The 26,112-nt window shown below is 40.4% G+C and overlaps 2 protein-coding genes across 3 annotated transcripts; both read right to left on the bottom strand.

The window, feature by feature from the left end:
- Positions 1-9,405: 9,405 nt before the first annotated feature.
- Positions 9,406-19,492, bottom strand: pex6 (peroxisomal biogenesis factor 6). 2 transcript variants are annotated; one of them, XM_084685117.1, is made up of 17 exons: positions 18,272-19,492; positions 17,825-17,994; positions 17,585-17,668; positions 17,291-17,396; positions 16,767-16,903; positions 16,313-16,418; positions 15,557-15,759; positions 14,479-14,665; positions 14,222-14,298; positions 13,832-13,964; positions 12,951-13,156; positions 12,794-12,855; positions 12,584-12,692; positions 11,180-11,296; positions 10,992-11,069; positions 10,571-10,710; positions 9,406-9,962 (listed from the first exon to the last, which is right to left on the bottom strand). In XM_084685117.1, the coding sequence occupies exons 1-17, from the start codon at positions 19,454-19,456 to the stop codon at positions 9,826-9,828; spliced, it is 3,237 nt and encodes a 1,078-aa protein (XP_084541243.1). In that variant the 5' UTR covers positions 19,457-19,492; the 3' UTR covers positions 9,406-9,825. The 2 variants fall into 2 exon arrangements, with proteins under 2 accessions (XP_084541243.1, XP_084541242.1); XM_084685116.1 differs by having other exon boundaries at positions 16,313-16,424; positions 18,272-19,491.
- A 707-nt stretch (positions 19,493-20,199) lies between these two features.
- slc22a7a (solute carrier family 22 member 7a) lies at positions 20,200-25,556 on the bottom strand. Its single transcript, XM_084685118.1, has 10 exons — positions 25,176-25,556; positions 24,681-24,784; positions 23,952-24,106; positions 23,517-23,685; positions 23,300-23,423; positions 22,893-23,002; positions 22,282-22,496; positions 21,965-22,073; positions 21,585-21,791; positions 20,200-21,355 (listed from the first exon to the last, which is right to left on the bottom strand). Exons 1-10 carry the CDS (start codon positions 25,554-25,556, stop codon positions 21,256-21,258), a joined length of 1,674 nt encoding a protein of 557 aa, XP_084541244.1. The 3' UTR covers positions 20,200-21,255.
- Positions 25,557-26,112: the final 556 nt, after the last annotated feature.

The following is a 26,112-nucleotide window of genomic DNA, read 5'->3' on the forward strand; positions in this document are numbered from 1 at the left end:
GTCCATCCAGAGAATTCAAATTTCAAACCCACCATGGAATTATAGTACAACAGTATTCACAGCACTGAATTAAATAGAAAGTGTACTGTATCTTCAAAACATAGAAACCTGCTTCTCATCTATCAAGGCAGAAATTAGCCATGTCAAAACATATTGAAACAGACTGAATAGGAGTCACTTATTCAAACGTAATCCAATGTTTAGTTCCAGTCCAATCAGTGTTTTTTGTAAACAGTGCTTGTTTCAACTTGATCCTGACAAATTCCATATTGCAACTACTGTAAGTAATGAGTTACGTATATAAAATGTACAGTACATTTGATATTCCACATACTGCCAACAGGGAATCCCTTAGCCTCCCCTCCGGAAATCCCTTTTCTGCAGAGCCAGCTCTTCTTCTTCCTCACCATCCCTCCCTCCCTCCTTTGATGATCTGCAATGCAGTGCCAGGCTCTCCCTCCCTCCCTCCCTCCCTCCCTCCCTCCCTCCCTCCCTCCCTCCCTCCCTCCCTCCCTCCCTCCCTCCCTCCCTCCCTCCCTCCCTCCCTCCCTCCCTCCCTCCCTCCCTCCCTCCCTCCCTCCCTCCCTCCTTCCCTCCCTCCCTCCCTCCCTCCCTCCCTCCCTCCCTCCTCAGATAGTTACTGCAGTATGGTACCCAAACAGACAGGCTATCCTGAACAGTGCAGTGTGGAGTTTAATGCATGCCATTACTAGCCCAGAGACTCCTCCCACTGTGGAGTCATTCTGGACAGAGAACACGTCTCCAGCATCTCATTTCCTGGCTGATGTTGCTACTCCCTCTATGGAGCATAGTCTCAGCACTACATTTACATGAATTATCAGAAAGTCAATTAAACACAACCAGTTGTCAGTTTATTTACAGTAAGCTGTGCCAATATTTCGGAATACCGGTAGGTCTCTCTGAGCAGTGTTTGACTAATATCAGAGAGCTGGAGAGCATTTAACATTTTCAATCACTCAATTATTATTTTTTATTACACAGTTGAAACTTGGTATGGGGGTGATTGGGTTTTCCATGGATAAGTGGATTTTAACATTGGTCTTGTTTTGGTAGCATAACATTTAACTGCCCCTTTACAGCATCCACTTATACCCCTTCCCCCATACCATCCCTTTTTATACTTTTGTAGTAATAACATATACCATTTAAATATATAGCAATAGCTACGTAACTACAATGTTATTACTAATAGGTATGTAATGTAATGAATGCTATGTAATTAATGTAACTTTAATGTAAAGTGTTGCCAATATATTTCATGAATTCATATGGCAAAACAGTAAAGCACATAACCTTTTTGGAGGGAAAGTTTGAGTGTCAAACGTGTAAAAGAAGAAAGATTCTTTGCCCATCAGAAAATAAAAGATTGTGTAAGAATTCCTCTTAAGTTAGCAGATCAAAACTATGCCCCACTTTTGAGTCCATGACAGTTTGGCTGACCTCCCTCTACATTGTCCTAAACGCCTGGCCTTTTTATATTGGTCTAGTGCCGCATGTCATGGCAACGGCACAAGTGAGCCCTCTGATTGGCTGGCTGGCAGGGATCATCCGTTGCCATTTGCAGTGAGAAGTGCTGAGTGGACCCTCCTTTTTAAAGCCCCCTCTCAGGATCCGCTGTTGAGTTCATGGCCTCCTATTATTTAGCAGATTTGTTTTTGCATCCTGGTTGAACTTTCTAGTTTGAGAGGAAAAAACTCCATCAGGATCATATATGTGCCTTTGCAGGGACGCGGGGGGCATAACCTAACAAATGTGTGGGGTCAATTGGTAAGGACTGCTTTCTGTTTGTTACTTCTCCAGAGTTAGACACTTTAGGGGGGATAATGTACGTTGTATGCCAAGGGAAGGTGGGAATTTACTGTGATCTGAATTTTGGGGGGCTTTGGTGTGAATTCTAGAGTTTTGGTCACTAGACTCCGTATTAATGGTCAACGTAACTTATGAAAATTAGGACAAGACAATGGTAAGAATCTCAATTCCTGATTAATTTAAGGCAAGTGCTTGTAACTTGAAAGCAACTGTTTGTAAGGTTGTTTTTATGCCTCAAGAGTGAGTTATATCTCTTTGAAAGCATGTTGTACAATACTTTTCCAGATTAGTAAATTTGCAGGGGAATTTCATAGCAATAACTTGGCTTTATGTACTCTTAAGTCTTTTAAATATCTCACGTGTGAGTGTTTGGAATTGAAAAAAATAAACTTATTGTGGATGAATAATTTTTGGATGAATGGTTCTTTGGCTTTAAATGCAACTGAACAGCAGGCTGCCAGGTTGGTATTCAGGTAATTGAGGTAAGATTTGTACTGACACTATAAGTGAGCTCCTCTTGCTTGTTGCTACAGAACAGATGGGAGAGAAGAACGTCAAAGTTACCTGGCATATTCAACTCAAAAGGACATCTTTGGGTTGCTGCCAAAATGGAAAGAAGTCTGCTCTCTTTGGGGTGGGATTGTTAACTGACAAAATATAATCTCCAGAGAGTGCACCATTAGGTTATACTTGGGGGGGAAAAGGATGCTACCCTTAGTTACAAGGACAATTCCTATCAAATAAATATCTGGAAATGGACCACATTTCTCATGTATGATTGGAGATATATTTTTGATTCCAGAAGGACAAAATAACACAGGGACAAAAAAACTAAAAACAAAGGCTGAAGTTACAACAGAATGAAAATGACACAACAAGGGGAAACAAGAGGTCAACTATGGGTCAGGGACAGAGGTGATGCTTGAATTGTAATCAAACATATCTAAAGAGCCTTCTGAGATAACATGTCAACCACCCCAAAAAGAAAAAAAATTGAATTCTGAAGAAGCAATAGTAGTCTTCTTAATCATCGATGGAAGAACACTTGAAAGACAAAGACGGGAAAATCAAGCCTGACCTCATCACATGTAGCTAATGAAAACCGGTGAAGGCAGGGGGGGGGCAAACAGAGGGGGGGGAGGGAGGACAGGGCCACTAAACAAACAATGTTGCCCTCAGTACATTTAACATCAACCCCCGCAGGGGTACAACAATGGCGTCAGCAAGGCCCTAGCACATCTAAACATTGCTAGATTTCTCTCTGGCCAGTTTAGCTGTGCTTGAACAGCAAAAGTTGAACAATTGAAAGGTTTTATATTTTCCATCAGGCTCAGCAGTCAGAACTCAGTGTAGCTGTGAAAGGTTGGATGTATATAAGGGTATGGAGAGTGGGCGTTTTGCTCCCACAAGTGCCGTTGTGAGGTAGCAAAGAATGTGAGCTTGGTGTCTGAATGTGCGGTTCTTCAGAAAGCTAAAATTATTGCTATGGTGCTTCGGTGAGGAGTGTTACTGGTTGAGGTACTGTTCTGGTTTCTTTTCAGGCTTACTTTATGGATGAGGGCCACAAGTGAGTGCAATTTAGATGACGTTTGATTAAGTGCGAGTGACTGTATTTGGTGGAATTCAAGTCATGACAGTCCCACTGACTGATGCAACAGATGTGAAAGACTGGATGTAGTATCTACTGTCCTGAAAAGCGTTTAAATTATTTTAATGGGGTTTTACTTAAAGGGGTTGTTACATGCAGAAACAACACTCAGTGTTACAGTAATTTGTCAAATTACTCTTTTATGGACGATAACGATTGCAAATTAGGTCAATAGTCTATGGTAGATCAGCAAACATTTTGAGCAATGGCCTTCATACACATAAAAGACCTGCATTTTCATCAGGCAAATGTGTCAAAATGTTTAATTGTTGAATTAGAAGACAGCAGGTTAGAGGAGAAAACATAACGCAATAGAAGTAAGTTCAAGTAGTGTAAGGGTTGCCAAAATATACCAGAACTAATGCCGAACGTAAGCGTAACAACCTTTTAAGTTTGCATAGCATTACTTGTTAAGTTGGCAGAGACTAGCAAAGTTGTCATTCCTTATATCAAGATGGAAAACTAGACATTCTTGACATCAGGATATAATTTATTTTATTTTCCAGATTACAAATTGTATTATAAGGCATTGGTCATCAATATTCAAATAAGAATTTGGAATGTAAACTTAATTGATCTCCTCAGTGACGCAACTAAGGACAACCTGTAAAAGTCAGTGTAGTATACAGCAATCATACGTTTTGTTAATTAAGTCACAATATAGCGAGAAAGACCAATATCTCTATGCTGCAGGGCATATGTAGCCCTATGTGCTTGTAAAAAAGACCATACAAGTATAATCTGATTTGATTTGTGAGTTCTAATTCCATAAAACAATCTGCTCTGTCCTGCAGGTTTCCCAAGGGGACGCTACTGAGAAGCTGGCTCACCAAGTCCCGGCCCAGACTGCTGCTGCTTATTGCGGGGTTGAAGAGGCCTCAGGTGACCCTTATGCGGAGGAAAAGGATGAAGCGCACAAAAGTAGCAAAGGCCACGTAAGCGGTAAATATGGCTAATGTTGCATGTAAGAGTAATACCCACCCCCACCTTTACTAGAATCAGCCCCACACCTACAGTCAATTATTTGTTATAATTTCATGCCTTGGATGTTGGGAAATTAGTTGGTAAAGTTACGTTTTAAACTGATACTTTGGGATTTGTGGTTATTTTCTACTCACCCCAAGTTAGAAAAGTAAACTGAAAATAATAATGTAAAATTATCTATAGTTGCATTTTAAGTTTGGATTTATTTTCCCAAACTCTTAACTACAAAAATGTTTAACTACAAACTTTTTTAACTATCTATTTTATGCAAGAGTAAAGTTTTCATAATTTTTCATGTACAATCAAGTGAACGCGTCAGTTGGTACATATCACTAAGTAATATCAACCCAGCTGAAGGTTTTACTGAGGAAATGCCTTTGAATGCCAAGTAGAAAAAGGTGGAATGTAATTAGCAGAATGTCTTAATATAAAAATGATTTCCAAGTATGTGTCTGATTCTGGGTGAGTAGGGAATTACCAATAATTTGTTGAAACTTTCATAAGGTATAACCTCTAATAATTTACAATACTAGACATACTGTAAGCTTTGGTTCTATGGTTGCAAAGTAACATAGAACCAAAGCTTACAGTAACATACTTTATACCCTGTACCATCCTGTCAACGATTACACTCATGAGAGTCGTGTAACCACACAATTTAGCTTTCGGTAGAGAATTAGGCATTTTGATTGGAATAGAGTAATTTATACCATTAACGCAAAGGATCTTGGCAACTACAGTTGTAGATGGACAACTTTAGTCATGGATAGACCCCCTAGACCCCATTGTGTAGCATCTGCTGCCCAATCAACCTTTAAAAAGTGTTGGGTTATATTACAAACTTTGAGAAGCTGAGCAAATAATTTGCACAATTGAATATTGTTGTTGTGAGGTACCTGACATATCCAACCTATAATTGCATGGTAAATGACTAAACTTACTGCACATAAAAATATATATATTCCAAAAGAAAAGACATGAGATTAGGAGACAGTTATTTTAGCTTGAGCTTTTGTTGTAAAAAGTCCTGTGAAACCATGAACACACGCTGTTGTTGCCAGGGATGGATTAACCAACGGGCCAACCGGGCCCAGGCCCAGGGGCCCATGAGCTCAGGGGGCCCCTAACCCAGAGCCTCTGCCTATCGTCGCTGTTATTAACTTGATATGTACTAGTGTATTGATATAATATCCACCGTAGCCGGTATATGCTAGGTTTAAGTCATAGATGTCTAAGGGCCCCAAAAGTCCTACTGATTAAACAAAAAAATAGCCTAAATATTCAGTTTGAAGATGTCACAAGAAAGAAACCATCATGATACCTTTCAAGAGAGTGTTTTTCCCCTCAGTTTATCTATAGGATTTAAGGGGGGCTGAGTACTCCATGCAATATGGGTCCTTCAACTTTGTAGGGAGAAATCCAAAAAGCAAGTGCAAAACAATAACATTAGAGCTGTGTCTAAGCACCCCCAACACATACTATTTATTGAAGATATAATATTGTTAAGCCTATGATGGTCATTTTTCAAGAAAGAGAGAGGGTTGTGTGGGCTACAAATGTACACTCTTGTCTATTACAACTATCAAGTATTTTTGGAATATATATATATTGATTACTCGAGTACATTTGCGTTTTTAAACAACAATATCAATATTATTCCTTGGTGGTGAAGGGGGGGGGGGGGGGGGGGGGGGACACAACCAGGCCCGGGCCCGTGGTTTCTTAATCCGTCCATGGTTGTTGCATTCTAGGGGTGGAACGGTACACTGAAGTCACGGTTCATACCGCGGTTCAGACATCACGGTTCGGTACGAGTTCGGTACAACGGAGGGAAAAGCAAAACAAACCAGGTTCCTCTCGTCTACGAGTGAATACGGGCGCATCGAAGATGACATGTAAACCCATGTTTTGGCCCTATTTTAATGTGTCTAAAGGCTGGTTAAGTACTGTAGGGAGGAGAAGTTGGACAGTTTTTTTTGTCTCGTTCCAGTGATTGGCACACCTAGGTGATGGCGTCGGATATTTTTAGTCATTTAGCACACGCTCTTAAGCGTTATATGCGTTAGCAGGTAGATGTATTTCCACTCACATACCCGTACGCCGACACAGCGCTTGTCTTATCCACTACTCTCTCGCCTGTACTACTGTAACTGAATGGGAAACCGAAAAAAGTTTTCCCAAACTTGCGATCTTAAAGAATCCGGCGGGTCCTCTATCTCACGTGGGTCGCCACCACTCGCCATACTCGTCCTTAGTAGGCCCTACTGCTAGCTATCACAGCAACTGGATCAATCACAGCACATACATTATAACAGTAGCCTTTGGGTGGATAACCCTGGCAACCCGGTATTAACAAAGAATAATAAATTCAATGCAATGACTACTGTCGTTTCGAATAGAACTTAGTTTCGAAGTTGCAGTTAACACAGTTTCAGACAATGTCAGCTTGACACTGAAAAACTGGTGCATGTTATTATTTGATCTAGGCTGGAAAACATAAGTTGTCCACACTGGCTATCACCATGAACACATGAAGAATAAGGTCAGTCCAGAATGCAGTGTATCATGTAATTAATCTAATGGCACTAAATATGAGCAGTATTGGGTACAATCAAACATGTCCATTTAGACTGTAACATTAGGCTGAATATAAACAGGTCTGATCTGTTCAGTGGCAAAATCTAAATTATTTAGGAAGTTAAACCATTTTTACAATCTGTACTATCCATAATTCCAGTGGCATTTGTTCTCATTAACCTAGGCCAATCATAATGTTTACATACAGTATCAAATTGTATTGAGGGAATACACAAGTTCATACACAACAATGACTACTGATAGTATTTTATTATGTTTTTAAAAAGACTATCCAAAGTTTAGAGACAAATATATCTGTATTTTAAGCATATTTGTTGTGGATTACTTAATTTCACAAAATAGAGGAATATTATATAGATCTTTAAGTAGTTACTAATTCAACATCGATTTTTAAAAACCAAGATACCATGCCATCAACTACAGCTAATACATTATGTAAACTTGAAGAAACATGTTCTTTTTCCTACAGAACCTGCAATCGGATGTCGCATTTCACTTGATGCCTTAGAAAAAAGGATCTCCCTGCCCGAGTTAGATATGGAAGACCAAGACATGGAAGAACTACATTTTCAATCTCTGCCAAAGCAACGAACTAAAAGCCAAAGCAATCCGAAAAGGGGTTCCACGTTTTTCATCAAAACGAGGGATCGACCACAGAGATCTAGACCCCCGGATTAAATCAGGATTTTTCCTGATTCACACCCATTTGTACATCTTTCTCTTCAAATATACATTTGTTATGGTTCATGGCACTACAATGCGTGTGACTTGTACATTATTTATATCAAGAGGCATGCATTTAGTTGAGAAATACTGAATCTCACTGTGTTTTTAGGCTAGGTTTTTTCTTCCCAAATCAGAGCAAATTATTTAGTTTCCAAGCGGACTTTGTGTTGGAATGAGTGAAAATTAGAGTGTCTCTCCACACCTGGTGGGTGCAAGTGTCTAAATCATAGAGGGCTCAATACTGAGGTACTGCTGGGCCTACAGGTTACCATCAGAGACCCACCATTTCTTCTCAGTCAATAATTCACAAGTCACATTGGCTGGGAAGGAAAAATATGTTCATCTTGAGTTGCTAAATACCCAGAGACAATTTTTGCTCAAGTTATTACTTTATTTAATTGAAAACTATTCATTCAAAGATTAGCTTGGTAAAGATTGGTTGAGTGTCATCTCCAGGATACGGTAAATATGTCAAGCAGCCAGCACACACAATTTGTCATTTGATAAGTACTCACATCTCGTACTAATGTAATATTAAAAAGTATTAATATATTAAAATATTACATTTATTAAGACTGGCACAACACATTGGAAACCATATTCTGTGAATGTATAAGCTCAAATATCTGCATGCGTGCTTGTTACATTGCAAAGCAGTTTCTACAAGCAATAATACAGTTAAGTCTTTTTGTTCTACTAAAACTGTACTCAACCCATCCAACGACTAAAACATTTAGATAATTTTTAACCTACTGACAGACTGACATCTGCTTCATGACACCTACATGAACACTGTGTACATTATGAAAGTTATTGTTAATGCATTCAGTCACTAATCAAGGTGTTTGTCCTAATTTTGTTCACCTGTCTTACCTGCTACCATATGACAGCAAACGCACATAACAAAACCAGCATCTTTGACGTTGATAGCCATCATACAATATTTAGTACAAATAATGCCAAATGAGTAACCTTATAATAAGGTAACACTTTATACTAAGTTGTTCTATTACATATGTATAATAGATTACCTGTTGTTGCCCAATTGTCACAAGGGACCAAATTGGACAATTTTTTTACTTAAATGAGTAACTCATACTTGAAACATACACATTTAAATCTAACATTTATCTAACAATGTATCATTCAGGGAATATAATCTTTGTTACTCTAACTACTTGCTGTAACAAATGATTTATTAAAACAATAAACTGCTAACTTAATATAAAGTGAGACCGAATACACTCCTGGATTCATGTGGTAGCTGTTAGTTTGAAGGTGTGTTTGTCCACTCTGTGCTTTCCAAGCATTATGAAACTCAAGGTTATACATTTCTTACTGTCATTTTCCATTCCTGTCACATTTACTTTTGTATTATTGAATTTAATGTAAATTACTGGGTGTAGATGAGAAAACACTACACAAACCAGTTAACTTTGTATACAGACTTGCATTCAACAGTCCCGAAAGTGATTTAGTGTGAACTGTAAACTAGTGCCTGAGTTGGGTGTAATGTCAAACATTTTCACAAATAAGTCTGTCTAGCACTAATATCACAAAAACAAATGTACTTAGAAAAGGAAAGCATTACACTTAAATAGAAAGATCAGTAACATCAATTATTGTTTGGCTGACTGCATTTATTGACAGGTGGATTATACCTCAAATTACATGTGAGATTAGAAAAAATACTGCTTTACGTACTAGAATCGTTTTGATCACGTATTTTATGTGTCATGCAGAGTCATGTGTTCACTAGTCTCCATTTTAATGCAATTGAGCTCCACTTATTAGTGATTTAATATTTCAAGAGTCTGAATAATCACATATACACCAACCATCTCACATAAAAACACCAGTTAGGTATTACACACGAGTACCTCACCGGGATAATAATTTTATTAAAGTAATTTGGTCACAGTTTACATCTCAGTGCAAAGACCCCCCCCTTCTTAGGTAGAAGGTTTGGAGTACTGTACTGCTGATGGAGCACAGATTAACCAACACATGGGGCAACACTAGTCTGTGAGGTGGCTTGGTTATTTTGCAGTGAGTTTCTGCTGAATGTGTTTGTATTTGAGAAGCTCTTGGTCAGAGACTGATGGTTTGAGGCTTTTCAGAGCATGATTAAAGTCATCTGCAGAGAGGATAAGAGGTGAATCATCTGTGTCCAGACCTGAGAGTTAAAGAGAGGTAGGGATAGCACATGGATAGAGGATGGAAAGAAAGAGGGATGATTTAGTGAAAGAAGAATACATATTCCACTAGTTGTTAGTTTGAAGTTGTCATTCGATGGTAGCAGATTAAACCATTACCATCCTTAAAAGTGCTTTAAGTAGGAACTTTCATGACATGATTAAGTACAACAGAAAAAAAATATTTTACTTATCTTCCACGACATTACACAAATGGTTGGTTTTGGAGGAATTATTCATTTGTTACATAATTGCCATGCGCTTGCACTGTAAAATTACGCTTTGAAAGCGGTTGTAAAGTTTTTATCAGTGAGTGATTGCCTCTTGATTTGTTTCACTGTGTTAATATGAATACAATTATCATAGTCATAAAAAATCATCCTGTGTGGACATTTTACAACATTTTACTGCAATTAAAGGTTTTTGAGATTGAAGAATTTCATATACTGGAGTTATAAACTAGATTTATGCGCACTAAATGTATATGCATTATACTCTTACATTACATAATGCTATGCAGTTCTGTCAAGAACAGTCTAGTCAGTTCTGACAATTCATATGTCCTGAATGATAGAATTCCAAAGCATACCGTCAGAGATGAGAGCTATCTTCCTCTTGATGGCTGACATCATGGCGTCCGAGCAGAGGGCGTACATGTCAGCTCCGGTGAGCTGAGATGGACATCGCTCCACAATGTCCTGAAGACTCACACTGGGGTCAATCTTGAATCTGGACACAGAGCCACAACATACTCCATCAAAGCTGGTCCCGAAGCACATTACTGCTAGCGGTCGCACAAGTTGGTCCTTTACACAAGGACCTACATATCTATGAAAATGACCCAGTTGTTGAGTTTGTGAGACAAACATAAGTACAACAACATCTGGAGCATTGCAGACACACGCTCACATTTTCACATTCACAAGCGCTTTGCCTCTGACCGAACAGCTCCCTTCAGAAATGACCTTGAGAAATTGCTACTCATTTGCATCTTGAAAGGGCCTACTTACTTTCTGACAATTGCCTTTAGGACCTGGAGCTGAGAGTCTTTGTCTTCATTGATTCCAACATAGACCAATTTATCAAACCTGAAACCAGAGTATTAAATTGTAGTATTTGCATTAAAAAACAATTTAAACACTAGATGGGACAGGAAGCCATTTGACTGGACCAAAGGATAATTATTTTTGTATCTCACCTGCCAGGTCTGAGCAGCGACTGGTCAAGCAGGTCCGGCCTGTTGGTTGCGCCAATCACAAACACGTCCCCAGAGGAGTGAAGGCCATCAAGCTCAGCAAGGAGCTGGGAAACAACCCTGTAATATCATGTTGTTATTAAACCCAAAAGGAGATTTATGACAAAGGCAAATTTATATAAAAAGTTTAGCTTTTAAATTACAGGGATTTTAATTACCAAAGCATCTATCAGTAATACAGTTAAAATGGGGAAAATGTAAAAGATTGCTTTGCAGGTCGATTTAAGGTATGCTCCCCTACATTTTCTGCCTGTGCCCTTTTCAGTTAGGGGCTCAGTGCTCCTGGTTAATCAGTTAGTCTGAGCCCTGATCATTCAATATATATATATATATATATACATTTTTTTTTTTATAAATCAGTTAAGTTATCATATTTGTTTTATTTGTGATATAGGGCAAATGTTTTGTGCTGTCATACATTTATATTTTTGTCCAGGTGATATGTGAAAATGTTAACTTTTTCACAAAGCATGAAACTAGGTACACTTGTCCAGTTTGGGGCCCTGAACATTTTCTGAAATGCAGCCATTTAAAAAACGCCTCATGGCAGACAATTTATTTAAAGCCATTACCGAATATGTATTTTGCATCACATTTCCTGAACCAAACACAAAAACACGAAATAGTTCATGTCTATCCCTACATTGTGATGGTCTGGAATTACAATGCCATGTACAATACTAACAACTGTAGAGATGAATGGTTAAAGTGCCTGTAAAGCAGAACTGAAAATGAGTTTTAAGTTCATCACACCACAGAAGAATGTGATGTTAACTACCTATCCAAATTCGAATGAATAAAACACAAGACAAGTAGGTTAATTTAGGCTTCAAGCAGTATCAAGTCTTCTCTGCTTGATATTGGGAGGGGGGGCGTGTTGCCTGGAGGAGCTGAAGCTCCATCCCCTTTTATTTATTGAATTTAGCAACAACAGCAACTAGCTAAATCAATTGCAGATATCAGAACAAACCTACTGCAGTCTCTGAGTGTTTTATGTTCTAATTACTTTGTTTTTGCATCGTACCAGCTGAGTCAAAGAATGCAGGGTATATAAACCGTCTTTGATCTGACCTAGATAGGTGGCTGTGACGTAGATAGGTTGGGTTTTGCCCCACCTAAACAAAACCTGAGCTGAAAACGGGTGAGAAACTGTTCAACGGTCTAACTCCACATTTCAGTGCGACAAAGTTTTAGAGCTTTGCACATCTGTCTGTCAAAGCTTTGCACAGCTTTGACAGACAAAACTAAGCCAGGGTGCTACAATAAAAATAACACAAACAGAGCCAACCTTTACCTCAAGTTTTGATGTTAAGTAATTAGAAAGACTATTAAAAGGATCTCACACACCTGTCCATGACCCCGCCTGAGTCCCCGCTGCGCCCTCTGTTGGGCGCTAGTGAGTCAAGCTCGTCGAAGAAGATGATGCAGGGGGCGGCTGCACGAGCTTTGGCAAACACTGAGATGGAACAAAACAGGCTGTTGAACACATGTCACTGAAGCGGTACAGCGTTTGACATTTTGACGGTAGTACACCGCTTAACACTTGTCTACGCTTACCCTCTCTCACGTTCTCCTCACTTTGACCCACGTACATGTTGATGAGCTCTGGGCCCTTGACACTAGACGGCAGGAACAGGAATATTGTCAAAGAAATCACAGGTCAAAATGCACAGACATTTTATGCATTGGTAGCTTGGGCTGGAGGTTGACCTACCTCAGGAAGGTCATGGAGCACTCGGTGGCCACAGCCTTGGCCAGTAGGGTCTTGCCGGTGCCGGGGGGCCCGTAGAGGAGCAGGCCAGAGCGGCGCAGGCCGAGCGACAACAGCTCGGGTCTCTCCAGGGGCAGCTGCACCGTGTCCAGGATCTCCCTCTTCACCTGCTGGAGACCGCCCACGTCCTGCCATCGCACGCTGGGGATCTGGTAACCCGCAACAGACCGTCAAATATTTCTCCCGCAATTTCATCTTGTGCACCCTGTGTAATTCTTTGGTTTTATTTAGTTTGCAACAAATTAATTACATTGTTTCCATGTGCTTTCGTACTTGAATTTTCCCTTTACCTTAAAAAAAATGGGGCTACGCAAAAGAAAAAAATGTTTTTGCAATTGAAGTACCTTACCATATACATATGTAGCCATCCTGAAATACATGTGGAATAAGTCCTAAAATATATTATTTCTATTGAAAATATTTTGATCCAGACATTTGTAACTTGAAGTGCCATTTTTGAACTACAGTCACCTCTGGAATTATTGTAACCCTTGGCAAAGATGAGTAAAAAGTCACATTTTTGTTATAGAACTTTATGTCACATTCGGGGAAAATGCGAACAATCCAACCTTCAATAAAAGTAGATTTATTTTGAGAGAAAAAAATCTATCATCAAGAATTCTTTTTTTTTTTTTTCTTTTTTTTTTTTTACAGCCACAAGACATCACAGAACCTGTACCATACTTCACCCTGGGGATCAGGATATTTTTGATATGGTATAACTTTCTTCATACTCGATAACACTGTGCTCAGTTGATTCACAATGATGATGATGAACATTTAGTCATTTAGCAGACGCTCTTGATGGACGTGATGTGCAATACCTTTGGAGCGCCTATGGCCAGGGAATGAGCATCTTGGAGGGTCTCCAGGGCCCTGGTGAAGTCCTCGGACAAGATAGTTACTCCGCACGCACACAGGTCCTCCTCGTCCTCCACTCTGGCGCCCTTCGGGAAACTGAACGCACGACAAGCCAGCCACAGATTGAGGATGAAGTGGTCTAGGTTGTATTTATAATCATAATTTATTTTTTAAGGATATAAAGGTGTTTGTGAGTATGTGTGCAGATATCCACAACACGTGACAGTAGCAGCAAGGTTACTGGGGAAAACCTCTTAAAAACACTGTTTACATATTTGGTTTAGTCAATTGCATTTCAAAACAGTGTAGTGCAATACTGTGGCCGAGACACTGGCAATAGCAGGGAGAGTTACCAGGAAGTGAGCAGCCTTTTAAAGGCAGCTTTACCAGCCTGATTGAGTAGCGCAACGAGATCCCCCAGAAAGAAACCCTAAGAATCAAAAAACACACAAAGGCAGCATGAGAGAGCATTTAATTGCTCATTAAGAAGTTCAAAAGCGCAGGCATAAATGATATCCTGGGGAATTATAATAGGGGTTTCAAAGCAGACTAATTCATATTAGGGATTCCCCTACTCCCCTCAAACACTCTGGAATGTGTGTGGTCTTACCGCAGTGTGCTTGGCAAGGCGGGCTAGACTGATGTCCTTCCCCAGGGGCAAGCCCTCTGTGAGGCTTGCCAACATGGCCTTTCGCTGCTCCTCACTGGGGATCTCCATCGCCACTTGGTGGACAAACCCTGCCGTGACATCTGCCGACAGCTCGCTGGGTTTGCTTACCGCAGCAATGACCGCCACGCTGTGGGAAAATAAATGAGAATAAAGTTCAATCATTGTGTTTACTCCTGTGTTGTTTCTCTCCAAACACTATTGGAAAGACAGATTTGGATGGTATGCTACATATTCTCTGCAAGTAAAAATTACAGGCCCTGATATTTTGCTGCAGTTATCTAATCCAGTAGTTCTCAAAGTTTTTGGCTTCCTTCATCCCTTTTCCTGATTAAATTAATCCAAGTACCCCCTATACTTGAATATATATTGTATAAACACTAGTGGTGGGCCGTTATCGGCGTTAACATGCTGCAATAACGTGAGACTCTTATTGGGCGATAAAAAAAATATAGCTATTAATCTATTCTAAAGTTGGGTTTGGAGCTGGGTCTATACTACGCAAGCTATGATGACTTTCACCTTGATATTGTAGCGTGGATGTATAACTAGCGAATTGCACTGTAGGGGGCGAGAACGAGTCTTCGAACCTGTGTGTATGCCTTGTGTATGAAATTACCACATCAACTGTGACGTGCTAACATGAATGCAGCTATGAAGCCGTCGGGTTTGCTTGAGGCAAAATTTATTTTTTAAAGAAGCTTCCCAATGGAAACCTTGACAAGACTTAAGTTGTTTGCACCTTGTGCTATGCGGAATTAGTTTACTGTAGGAGTTATTCCAGTCTCAAATACCACCTAAACGCAAAGCATCTGTGAGATTAATCTAGATTTTAAAAAAAAATCTATGCCCACCACTAATAAACATATTCATAGCCATATTTTCATAATTCCATTTACCACCTTCTCTCACAAACCCTGTGTAGTACGTCACATACCCCCATATGACCTAATCCACGTTGCCAGACACTCTTTCTTGTATTCAAAGGCATTGGATGAAAGAAAAGTTCCCGGGGCGTTACCTGGGAGGCATGCTGGTGATGAGCTGACGGAAAGAAGCCAGAACCCTGGCATTCTCCTCTGAGCCATCCTTGGGCTGGCCCAACAGCTGCAGGTTCCTGAGGAGCAGCACACAGGGCTGGTGGGCCTCGGATCTCTGGAACGCAGCCCTCATCTTTGCCTCGCAGGCGGCCGCTGAGTCCGCACAGACTGTCACGCAGTCCACCTGGGGCAGGGAGAGGAGGATATGGAGAGAAGGGAGTTCATGCTGTCTAATGAAGCGCTGCAGTGGGTTTCCAGAGGTTTGATTTTGGTCTTACCCTGAAGTGACTGAGACAAACACCGTGACTGACCCAAAAACAGTAAGCACAGCGACTGTCCTAAGTGGCTGATATCAAAGTCTGCAGAACTGACGGTAAATTTTTTGCTACGTATTGGTTAATCTCCATGTCTCTCATTCGTCTAGTGACACAATAGAGACATCACTCACTGAAAATCACTCCCTCTGCCTCCACCCGTCTTAGCAAATGCAGGGATTGATGTTTATGCTCCCCTGTGCCAAATATACAGCAACACGGGACTGGCATGCTCAATTACTTAGGATTTTTCTGGTAGTATACATTATACAGTATACATACTTTGTCAGGCTGCTTTTCACATTATCATCTACAGAAAATTTAGGGAGTGAAATTATGAAGTGAAATTAGCAACAACAAAAAAGTTGCCATGGCAACTGCAGACACCTGAATGGCAAAGGAAGCTAGCTGTGTCAGAGCTACCTTAACCAAGTGGAGGTGAAGTTTGCGGCACGTCGCCTTCACTGCTGTGACTTTGCCACTGCCACTGTGTCCTTGGAGGAGGATGGAGCATCCACTTGCCAGAGCACTACAGCTTCAACAAGGTAATGAAGGTCCATTCAGTTGATGTCCAACTATTTAAAATAGTGTAGCTTACTGCCAACCAACATTACATGTGACATAATGAAACTATAGGGTTAAATAGGGTTAAATAACTAGTCAGAATTTAAGTATACCTGTCCACATTATTTGCATCAACAACAAAAAAAATGCAGTTAAGAAAGTATAAGTCCAATGTGATGTAGAAAGTGTGCATATGGCAGCACATAATCAAGGAGTAGAAGTACAGAGATTTGGGAATTCATAGTATTTGTGTGGAGAAGATGGATATAAATGTATAAAATACTAGGTGGTTTAAATGGTTAGGTATACTGACCTTTCATAAATATGGGGCTGGATGATGGTGGTCAGTTTGTCCACAGTGGTGGAAAGCCCTGGTGGAGCCAAGCTAGTCCATAGGGATGGCCCCTCACCCACTAAAGACCAAGGAGCCAAGCTGTTGGTGGTGCCTCCCTAAAAACAACCATTTTCAAACTTAATTTCGAAAAAAATAATCTAGTTCACAACTCTCTACATGGTGATTTAAGATAAGACATCTACGGTGCCACAGTATTATTGCTGTACACTTTTCTCACAGTTTATGAATGAACAAATTCTAAATATTAGTGAAACCTGTATTTGGTTGGTGAGAAAATCATCTACATTTAACAGGCCTGTCAAAACCTGTTTTTGGAGAGCTACTCTCCCATTAATTTGTTTTTTAACCCCAGTTACACCTAACCTGATTCAAATTATTGTTTGTTTTTTTCCTGTACTAAATAAAGGTTGGAGTGAAAACCTACTAGTGCCTCTCTAGGAACAGGGTTGGACAACCCTACATAAAGTAGTGTCCAAACATACCATGTACAGAGATGTGTGAGTGGTGTCTGCCAGGTAATGCCCATTCTCTTCATCCTCATTCTCAGGAGAACCACAAACCTTCACTTTAAAGTGAACAACTGGCCACCTAGTGGAAGACATTACATTTACCATTATTCTTATTACCATATCAATTGCATTAAAGACACTACAGTCACGGAGACAGAATATTTAGAAACGATTGGTATGGTAAGAGCAGTTAACCGTTTGGCACAGTATTGAGGAGTTCATCTCAAATGTTCCAAAGTAAAAAAACATGTCGATGATAACAATTACCTTGTGATTCCCTCGGAATTGCTCTCCAAAATGTTGGGGTGTCCCTTGGATGGGATAGCCAATATATCTCCTTGACGCACTAGTCTAAGAGCCGCATTAAAAAGCAACAGAATCAGCTAATTTGGGGAAAAGTTGGAGACTATTCTGATGTTAGTCACCAATTTAGCTGACAGAAGATTCACCATGATAGTAGCAGACAAAAGAGCCGGTACAGTATGTGCAACGGGAAGTTTTGCTCACCTTGGTATGGTGAAGTGCTCAAACAATAAACTGTCAAAGGGGCCGTGGGAGTTGTACTCTGGTGAGATGACAGCTTTGATGTGGAGTTCTTTGACAAATGCTGGTGACGTTGATCGAGAGAGGCTCTCTGAACACTGGGGTCCTGACCGAGGAGAGGCACTATTCCATCTCTGTGGGACATTTTATAAAAGGTTATTGTTGGCAACAGTCATTGCTCGAGAGAGGTTTAACTAATACCCCAACTATAGATTTTGCAGCCATGATTGAGGGGGTTGACAGTCGAAATTCATCACAGCACCCTGAACTAGGTCAGATTTTTATGCATACCAAGTATAAAACTATTTCATATAGTATAAACCTCTGTACCTACAAAAACATATTCCAGCATATTCTTGTGTTAATCATTTTTCAATAATTTAATTATAAATCTAATGCAAAAATGTTCACCTTTATCTTCACCGTTTTGCAGCCAATTGGAATTGGATCTCCATTTGACAAGTTAAACCAGTGAGTTGGAGTTATAAAACCAACACTGTCTTGCAGGTCACACTCCAGATGCTTGCCAAACTCTGACAAACAAACCACGGATAAATGGGCTCGTTTGGGGTCTCTGACCAGCATCTGATCTTCAACCGGTCCTGGACTTGGAAGATATGAAAGCTTGGATGATGTTTTCTCTGATGGACAACCTAACGTCGATACCATCACCCATTCAAGGTGAAACAACCCAAGTTTGAGAAGCAACTGTTTACTGACGAAAACGGCATTGTCAATATCAACTTTAGCTTCGTGCACTCCGAGTTGACTTCTCCCTTGACAATACAGACGAGAACTATCAACCACCTTGACATCCAACCTACATTCAAGGGCTTGTAAGAACGCTGAGAAATTTGAATTCAGTAGCAGCTTGTTGTCGAGAAGTGAACTGCCACTGCTAAGACTATTAGCATAGTGTGCAAAATCTGACACGAATAATGACGTCACAGTTCCACTGGTCATATTATTGCCAGGTGTTTCCAAGTCCCTGCAATCGGTCAAAACCACACTCGTTTTGGTTGTAATCATCCCCTGCATAACAGGTGTGCACTCCAATACGACTAAATCCAACATATGTTGTTGCACTTGAGATATGTCATCACCAAGCAGTGGATGATAAGGCAATAAAAGTGAGTCGCCTTCCCGTGCCAATAGCCTCTGTCCCTGGCATGAGGCTAAAACGAGAAGTCCATTTGAGAATTTGTCAGAGGTTGCCCATTTGAAGCATTGTCTGGTTCGTGCGCCAATAACAACTTTACTTAAAGCCAGTGGCGACAGCAGTCGTATGGCTCCTCGTGTATTTAGTTGAAGTCCATGATGTTTGAAAAACAGTTTACTTGTATAAAGTTGCAACGTTTTGTTGTTGACATCAGCACCACAGCCTGGCGTCTCTTCATCGGTTGTTGCGTGCGCGCAGAGCAAAATGCCTGACTTCCCCAGTGACTGAAGCTTCTGAGATGAAAAGAAAATGGTTGATGTGGGTTCGGTGCAATTTGGAAACGCGTACCTTAATTGTGACTTGAAAACAAGGACGTGCAGAGGGTTTAAGTGCGCTGGAAATGTTTCCAAACACGACAGCTCTACCTGCGCTGCCATGTTGGAAGATGACGCGTGCCTACGTATAGCCTTACCGCTGACGACATTAGGTGCGCTCGACATGGACTACGGCTGCATGAAACGACCGGCTAGAGTAGCCGCTTGCAGTCCGAGAGGAGTTAAAAACGGCTCTGAAGTCGGACATTTCAGCTTCTCGTGGTTTGCTGCGTTAACGTCAGTCACGGCCGATTAAGCGCTGTTTGCTTACTTTACTTTATTTATAATTAAACGTAGTCTTTCCGTTAGTGAAGAGGCGGAGTAAAACCCTTTCTTCAATTCAGTTTAATTAAATTAAACAGTTTGGTCCGGATTTGAGCATTGGCGAAATCGAAGGTGTCAGAAAAATTACAAAACACGCGTCAAAGTTGTCATGTGTGAGTCTGGCCAATCATTAAATAGCTGTGTCGTCACTAGAACCCGTGCAGTTGCAATAGAGTTAATATAACGCAGTTGCTCTTGAGAAAATGCGCTCGGCTACAGCCGGCAGTTCTCGAATCGATCTCACGGTACTTCGATAGCGACGTCACAGTGACCTATCCTTGGCGCCGTCTCAAGTCGGACAAAAAGTCTAACCAGAATTCACTGTCTCAAGTCAGCCGACTGCAGCTGCCTGCAGCAGCGCTGCATGAAGTCAGTCCATGTCAAACGCACCTAATAAAACACTTTAATTCCATCTAGTGTTTAAACTTGCAACTACACTGCAGGACGAATGGTTTCGATATGACTACACTTTAAGGTACAGTTCACCCTCCCCTTGAGTTGCTGGCTCATGATTTCTGGACAGATACAGTCCTGTTGACAATTTTAAAAATGCAATTGGACAACAATGATTGATTAAACATACTGACCATTTAAAAATATTTGTTTATGGCCAGTGATAATGGAATGATGCGTGATCCTGATCTGGTAAAACAGTTATACAATTACTTTGTGGTTGATACTGCACAATTATATTATCTCTCTGTAGAATATATTAATTAATTCAGAGGAAGGTGATTTTAATGTTTCTTATGAATTCACATGTGCTCTTTGTCTCGGTGAGTAAATTGGTCCGTTGTCAGAAATCCAGTCAACAGTAGGTCTGTACTTACCCAAGTCAGTTTTTAATAAGAAGTGGGTGAAAAACAGTTACAATATTCAGAAACCTATTCTACTGTCCATACTGTACTTTTAACACTGTAAACACACACACTTCAAATAATAAGTGTACTATTAGTGTGTATAGAACTGTGTATGAGACTGTGTGTACTGCGGAAATCAATATTGGGTCCTTACAAATGACCACACCCTGAACCGTGAACACTGATACAGCAACCTATGTGACCAATGTGTTCCATATTCCATAGTGTGGCGGATTATGTACTGGGTTTAATCATTTAAACTTGGTAACATCTCATTGAATCATGATGTATCATTCCCAAATTATACTGAAATCCTTGAGGCACTTTATAACACCTCATAAATGAATAATAGAATACAATGATGCTCCTCACTTAAATTACACTCAGTTATTTAGATATCACATAATTATTTCATTGTATAATAGATAGTTTAAGTACATTAAAGGGTAAGCTATACGCTAGTGATAAATACAAAAGATGGTTAAATCCACAATATAAATGCAAAACGTATGCATTTCAAACTACACATTAACATGGCAAGTGGAAGGTTATGGCTATAGTTATGTTCTGGCCACATTTGGTTGATGGTTCTAATCCCATGACTATGATAGATATTTTTTTTGAAAGCCATCGTTACATTTGTGATTTTAATATTTGCATATCAATAACAATTTGAAATTACTTGTCCATTTGTGATGATATGAGTCGTCTTGAGTCAATTTCCTTCAACTCCACCCCCATAGCTTCATCTCTGGTGTCTCTGGTGATGTGTAAATGCCTAGGGGCGAAGGAAGGGGGAAACATTAGTATAAACATTCATCCACAAACGTTCTAGCATATAACCATTTCTTTCTGGTCATCTGGCTGTGTCAGGTGAAATTCCATTACATATCCAGTACAGTAATATACATCATGACACCCATGAGCCTGGCACCAATGAGAATCAGTATACCAATGCACCATCCCTGCTCCAGTAAATGAGCACAATCCATGTCCAGCAACAGTACCTTCCCTCCTCCACATCAAGGATGTGTTCTGGCAGCCTCACGTTGAGGGTCTCAGGCAGCAGGAAGACCACGCTGCCACTGAGGACTGCTGTGATGGCAAAGATGATAGGGGGCAGGAGCACCCAAACGTCCTCCAACAGCATAACCATGGGGGCCAGGGACCCCCCCAATCGGCCAATGAAAGAAGTGTAGCCTAATCCACATTGTCTGTGGGAGGGAAGAGAAGTGATTGCACTTCATACTGTTTGCCCTTTGTTCTCATCTTTTTGAAACTCTTTGAGGCATATGTTTCTCTTCAAAATTTTGTGAAATGAACGTTCATCGAATAAACATTCATCTATTAACTATTGTGTGTGCTTGTGATGGTAAAGTGTATTTACCTGATGACAGTGGGATACAGCTCAGCGGTGTAAAGGAAAGCAGTAGTGAAGGCTGCTTCAGAAAAACCCTTCCCCACAACTGCCACACAGGTACGAACAAGACCGTAGTCTGTAAAAAAAAGCAAGCGGGCAAAAAAAGAAGAAGACTGCAACGAGATTCTTTCTCAAACAAGTCAATACTCTAGCTCTGTTTATATAGGATACAGTTATATTGAAAACACACACAGGACCTTATAAGCTGGCTTCATGAAAATGTTCTTGGAATGTTTTTGGAACATTGCGATTAGCAGGATGAAGAACTTAGAGTATCGTGTTACCTGTGGGTATTGCAGTGTTCAGACCAATTAGTGTTCCTGTTATGATAAGAGACCACGCTTGCCCATTTCTACGACCAATACGATCTATGACAAAATATGTCCCAATTTTTGCTGGTACTTCAATGGCACCATAAACAAAATGTGTGAGGTACATGTTAAGACCAAAGCCGGTGATCTTGAAGCTAATTCCATAGTATGTAAAGGCAACAGCAAACCTAGGGGGAGACACATGGCTTCAATTAGTCTCCATGTACCCTGAAAAAACACATTTGTTTCAGCTTCAGTCTATTTAGAACGATACACTGTCACATGTACAAAGCGTCAAATGTGATCAGTCAAGACCCCTTGTGATATGTTTAGATACTACAAACACATTCCTCAATTAGCTACAACCCATTACATAAAATGCACTCCAGCAACAATGACAAACATTTATTATTTAACAAATTGAGAATTGACTGTGAATGTGGGTTACCAGTTTCAATTAGCTTAAATATCCTGTTACACACTCATATTCCTCATCACAGCATGAGCAAGAGCACTAAGGAAAGGACTCGGACAGTTTCAAATCAAAAAGGTCAGAGGGAGAAAAAAGGTTCTGCTGTTTTTACCAAAATATCCCTGAGCAAATGGCAATTTTCCTCAGTTTTGGTGTCCTAATCAGGTCCAGGTAGGAATGGTTCTTACTGGCAACTTCAGAAACAGCAACTTTCCTCAGACTCTTAAAGATAATCAGTACATCATAAAAGTTATGTTCAAGTATATTTAATTTCAGTAGAAGCTGTATTTAAATTCCCCCCCCCCCCCCCCCCCCGTCTACAATTAATTCAATAGTATCTATTTTGGCAGTACAGATACTGCTTACAGTGTTGGTGTATTTAGTGTCTACTTTCATCAGAATTTACAATTGTTTGGCATTGGTTCATTCATCAATGTAGTTCTCACAGAGGAAGTATTGTAGGAAATAAAATCTATTCACACTGAACTACACATTTTTCATCCAAATTTTAAGAATTACCTCAGTATCCCATTTAGATGTGGAATTATACTTTCCATTCATTTTAGCACACTGGACCAGGTACTTCTTGGCCTCGTCCACTTTGCCGTTAGCCAGCAGCCATCTAGCAGACTCTGGTATCCACCTAAACAGAGGTAGAAGTCTGATCTACTAAACCAAAGAGTAATTGTCAAAATGGGTAATATTTAAACTTTTCCAGTCTTGAGTGTCAATTTACCACCAGGAGATAATGGCAGCGATGCAAGGGGATGTGACCACCAGCATGAGATATCTCCAATCTCTGATGAAATAAGCCAGAAGTGCAAGCAGCATGTTTCCCACACTCCAACCCAGGCTGATGATCGTCCCAGTGAAGGTACGATGCTCAATGTCTGTCCACTCAATGCCTGGAGGTAACATTTTTTTTTTGCAGAATATGTAGATTGGTTGTGTAAAGATATGGCACTCATGATAGTTTGTGACACTTTGATTTGACATGGACATGACATTTGACATGACATTCTTCATAGGGACATTGTTGAGGGATCAGCCAGGCTTGGTTGAAAAGGATGCAACACTGCAGTTTAGTTCAATATAAAATATTTGAAACTTCTTTCCGTTAATATTGGATAGAGCATAGGACACAATGGAGCTGAAGAACAGGATTTCTTACTCAGTGCAAGTGTGGTGATGGACATTCCAGTTAGGGCCACTCCACAGAGTGTCCTTGTCACAGCAAACATGACATAAGAGACAGAAAAGGCAGATATTGCCCCAAAGAGAGCACTGGATACAAAGGACACCAAAATCATAGGTTTACGACCAAACCTGTCGTGAAGGAGCAAAGGGAAAACATTGACTTTCACCACAATTTACTTTCATTTACTTTACATGTACACTACCACGTTTTGTTACCATTCCATTTATAACAATTTTAAAAGGTTTTACTGTAACTCAACCAGGTTATTCTGTTTATGACTTGGGTTTTATGTGGGATAAAAGTGTTCTATAAGTGTGTACTGTTGAATGACAGAATTATCTCAGTACTTCTGTAATTGGGACTGTCTTAGTTAACAACATTGTTTACAATGTTTTGGCAATTTTTGAGAAGTATCATAAACCAGGAGACAGCACATATCACAGATATAAGGGAAGTTGCGAAAGGGCTAATAAAAGGATTTGAGGATTTGCCCACACTATGCCCCACCCCCAAAAAAGGTTTTTAATAGATGGTTTTAAAGTTGAATCAGTTGTTAATTGATAGCTAGTTATGTTGTAATAGTTGCATGTATTTAATTAGCATCTGGTTGTGTTGGTAAATGGGTAGCATACATTGTGTATTATTTGAATAATTCTGTTCACGGTCTTTCGTCGAAAGGTTAATCAAATACACTTAACATACTTATCTGAGAGTTGTCCGAAAAGAATTGCACCGATTGTTACTCCAACAAAAAATAGGGTGGCGAGACCATTGTTTAACTTCTTGTTGTCACAAACCAAATCCCACTGAATAAAAACACATTATTATGTAAATATATTTTACAGCTCATCATAGACTTGGTTCATTTACTAAGGTCTTGTACAAGATACAAGAAGCATTTTCACATTCTTTGCTTCTCATGATGATGCACCACATGATAAGTCTAGTGAGAGCAAATCAAATCTTTGTTGTGATGCAAACAGTATGGGTTTCATAAAAAGTTCATAGTTGTACCAGGGCAAAGAAGAAATGTTTGATGTCACACTTGATGCAAACATTATGCATGTGCAAAAATGTTCTTTTTCAAATGTGACTAACATCTCTATAAATATTACCTTGACAACAGACAAAACAAGTCTGATATGTTTCTGTTTCAGATAAAAGCCAAATGCAGTCTACATAGTCGCCGTACAGTACCTGCGTAGCAGTGGTAGAGCTGAACTGCGAGTGGTCATACACCCAGCCATTCTGGCATGGCACCTGCACGGTCACGTTGGTCTGGTTGGAATGAGCGAGGTCCGCCTGGGAGGCAAACACCCTGCAGGAGCTGAGTGTCCCGTCAGCTTCACGTGGGATCCTTAGGGCCAGTGTCTCCGGGTTGGCCAAAGACATAGACAATCCTCCTTCCCCATGGCTGGAGTCGCCCAGGTCACAGTGGTGGGGAGGCACTGCCGAAATGAAGTTGTGGAGGAGGAAATGGAGAGGAAGGATGACCCTGGGCAGGCAGAGTAAGTGCAAAACCAGAAACTGGAATTTGGAAAAGCCACCCACATCATCCAGGATCTCCTCAAACCTCATCCTGACCCTGGGTGCGTTTATGTGTGTAGAGCCTGATGAGGTAGAGCTATGAACTTGCGCCTTCTTGACTTGGTTCTTCCTCCCCTTTTTTTACTTTTTCCTTATATCTGACACAGTCCCTTTTCTGTCTTTCTGACACACATTCACTCACTCCTTCTCACAGTTTGCTCTACTTTGAGAAGCGTCATCTCTCAACGTGGGGAGAACAACACAGGGAAAGGGAGGGTCTTAGTGTGATGCGTGTACAAATCAAATCGTTGTCTCGTTCCACCCCACATTTCAATATGTTCTCCGTCACGGTAGTCTGTTGAACAGTACATTTACATTTAGTCATTTAGCAGACGCTCTTATCTAGAGCGACTTACAGTGAGTGCAGGGACATTCCCCCCGAGGCAAGTAGGGTAAGTGCCTTGCCCACAGCCGGGAATCAAACAGTAAAAGACAAACATTTCTTTGTGCCAGACTTCTATCTGTGAAATGTTTCTCACATGGTTTTCTGCAACACTGCCTCTCACCTGACAGTGAAAAAGTTGAGCAAATGTTTTGGAGAGATTGC

This window comes from Hypomesus nipponensis, chromosome 21 (assembly GCF_054491055.1).
Source record: "Hypomesus nipponensis isolate SF chromosome 21, ASM5449105v1, whole genome shotgun sequence".
Lineage (NCBI taxonomy): Eukaryota > Metazoa > Chordata > Actinopteri > Osmeriformes > Osmeridae > Hypomesus > Hypomesus nipponensis.

Coding starts and splice junctions, on each gene's coding strand:
- pex6 (XM_084685116.1), bottom strand. CDS start 19,456: ATGGCAGCGCAGGTAGAGCTGTCGTGTTTGGAAACATTTCCAGCGCAC. Junction 14,299..14,478: donor GCCTTGCCAAGCACACTGCG/GTAAGACCACAC, acceptor TTTGATTCTTAG/GGTTTCTTTCTGGGGGATCT. Junction 13,965..14,221: donor AAAAGGCTGCTCACTTCCTG/GTAACTCTCCCT, acceptor TCGTGCGTTCAG/TTTCCCGAAGGGCGCCAGAG.
- slc22a7a (XM_084685118.1), bottom strand. CDS start 25,556: ATGAGGTTTGAGGAGATCCTGGATGATGTGGGTGGCTTTTCCAAATTC. Junction 23,424..23,516: donor GCTGCCATTATCTCCTGGTG/GTAAATTGACAC, acceptor ACCTCTGTTTAG/GTGGATACCAGAGTCTGCTA. Junction 21,356..21,584: donor CTTGATGTGGAGGAGGGAAG/GTACTGTTGCTG, acceptor CTTCGCCCCTAG/GCATTTACACATCACCAGAG.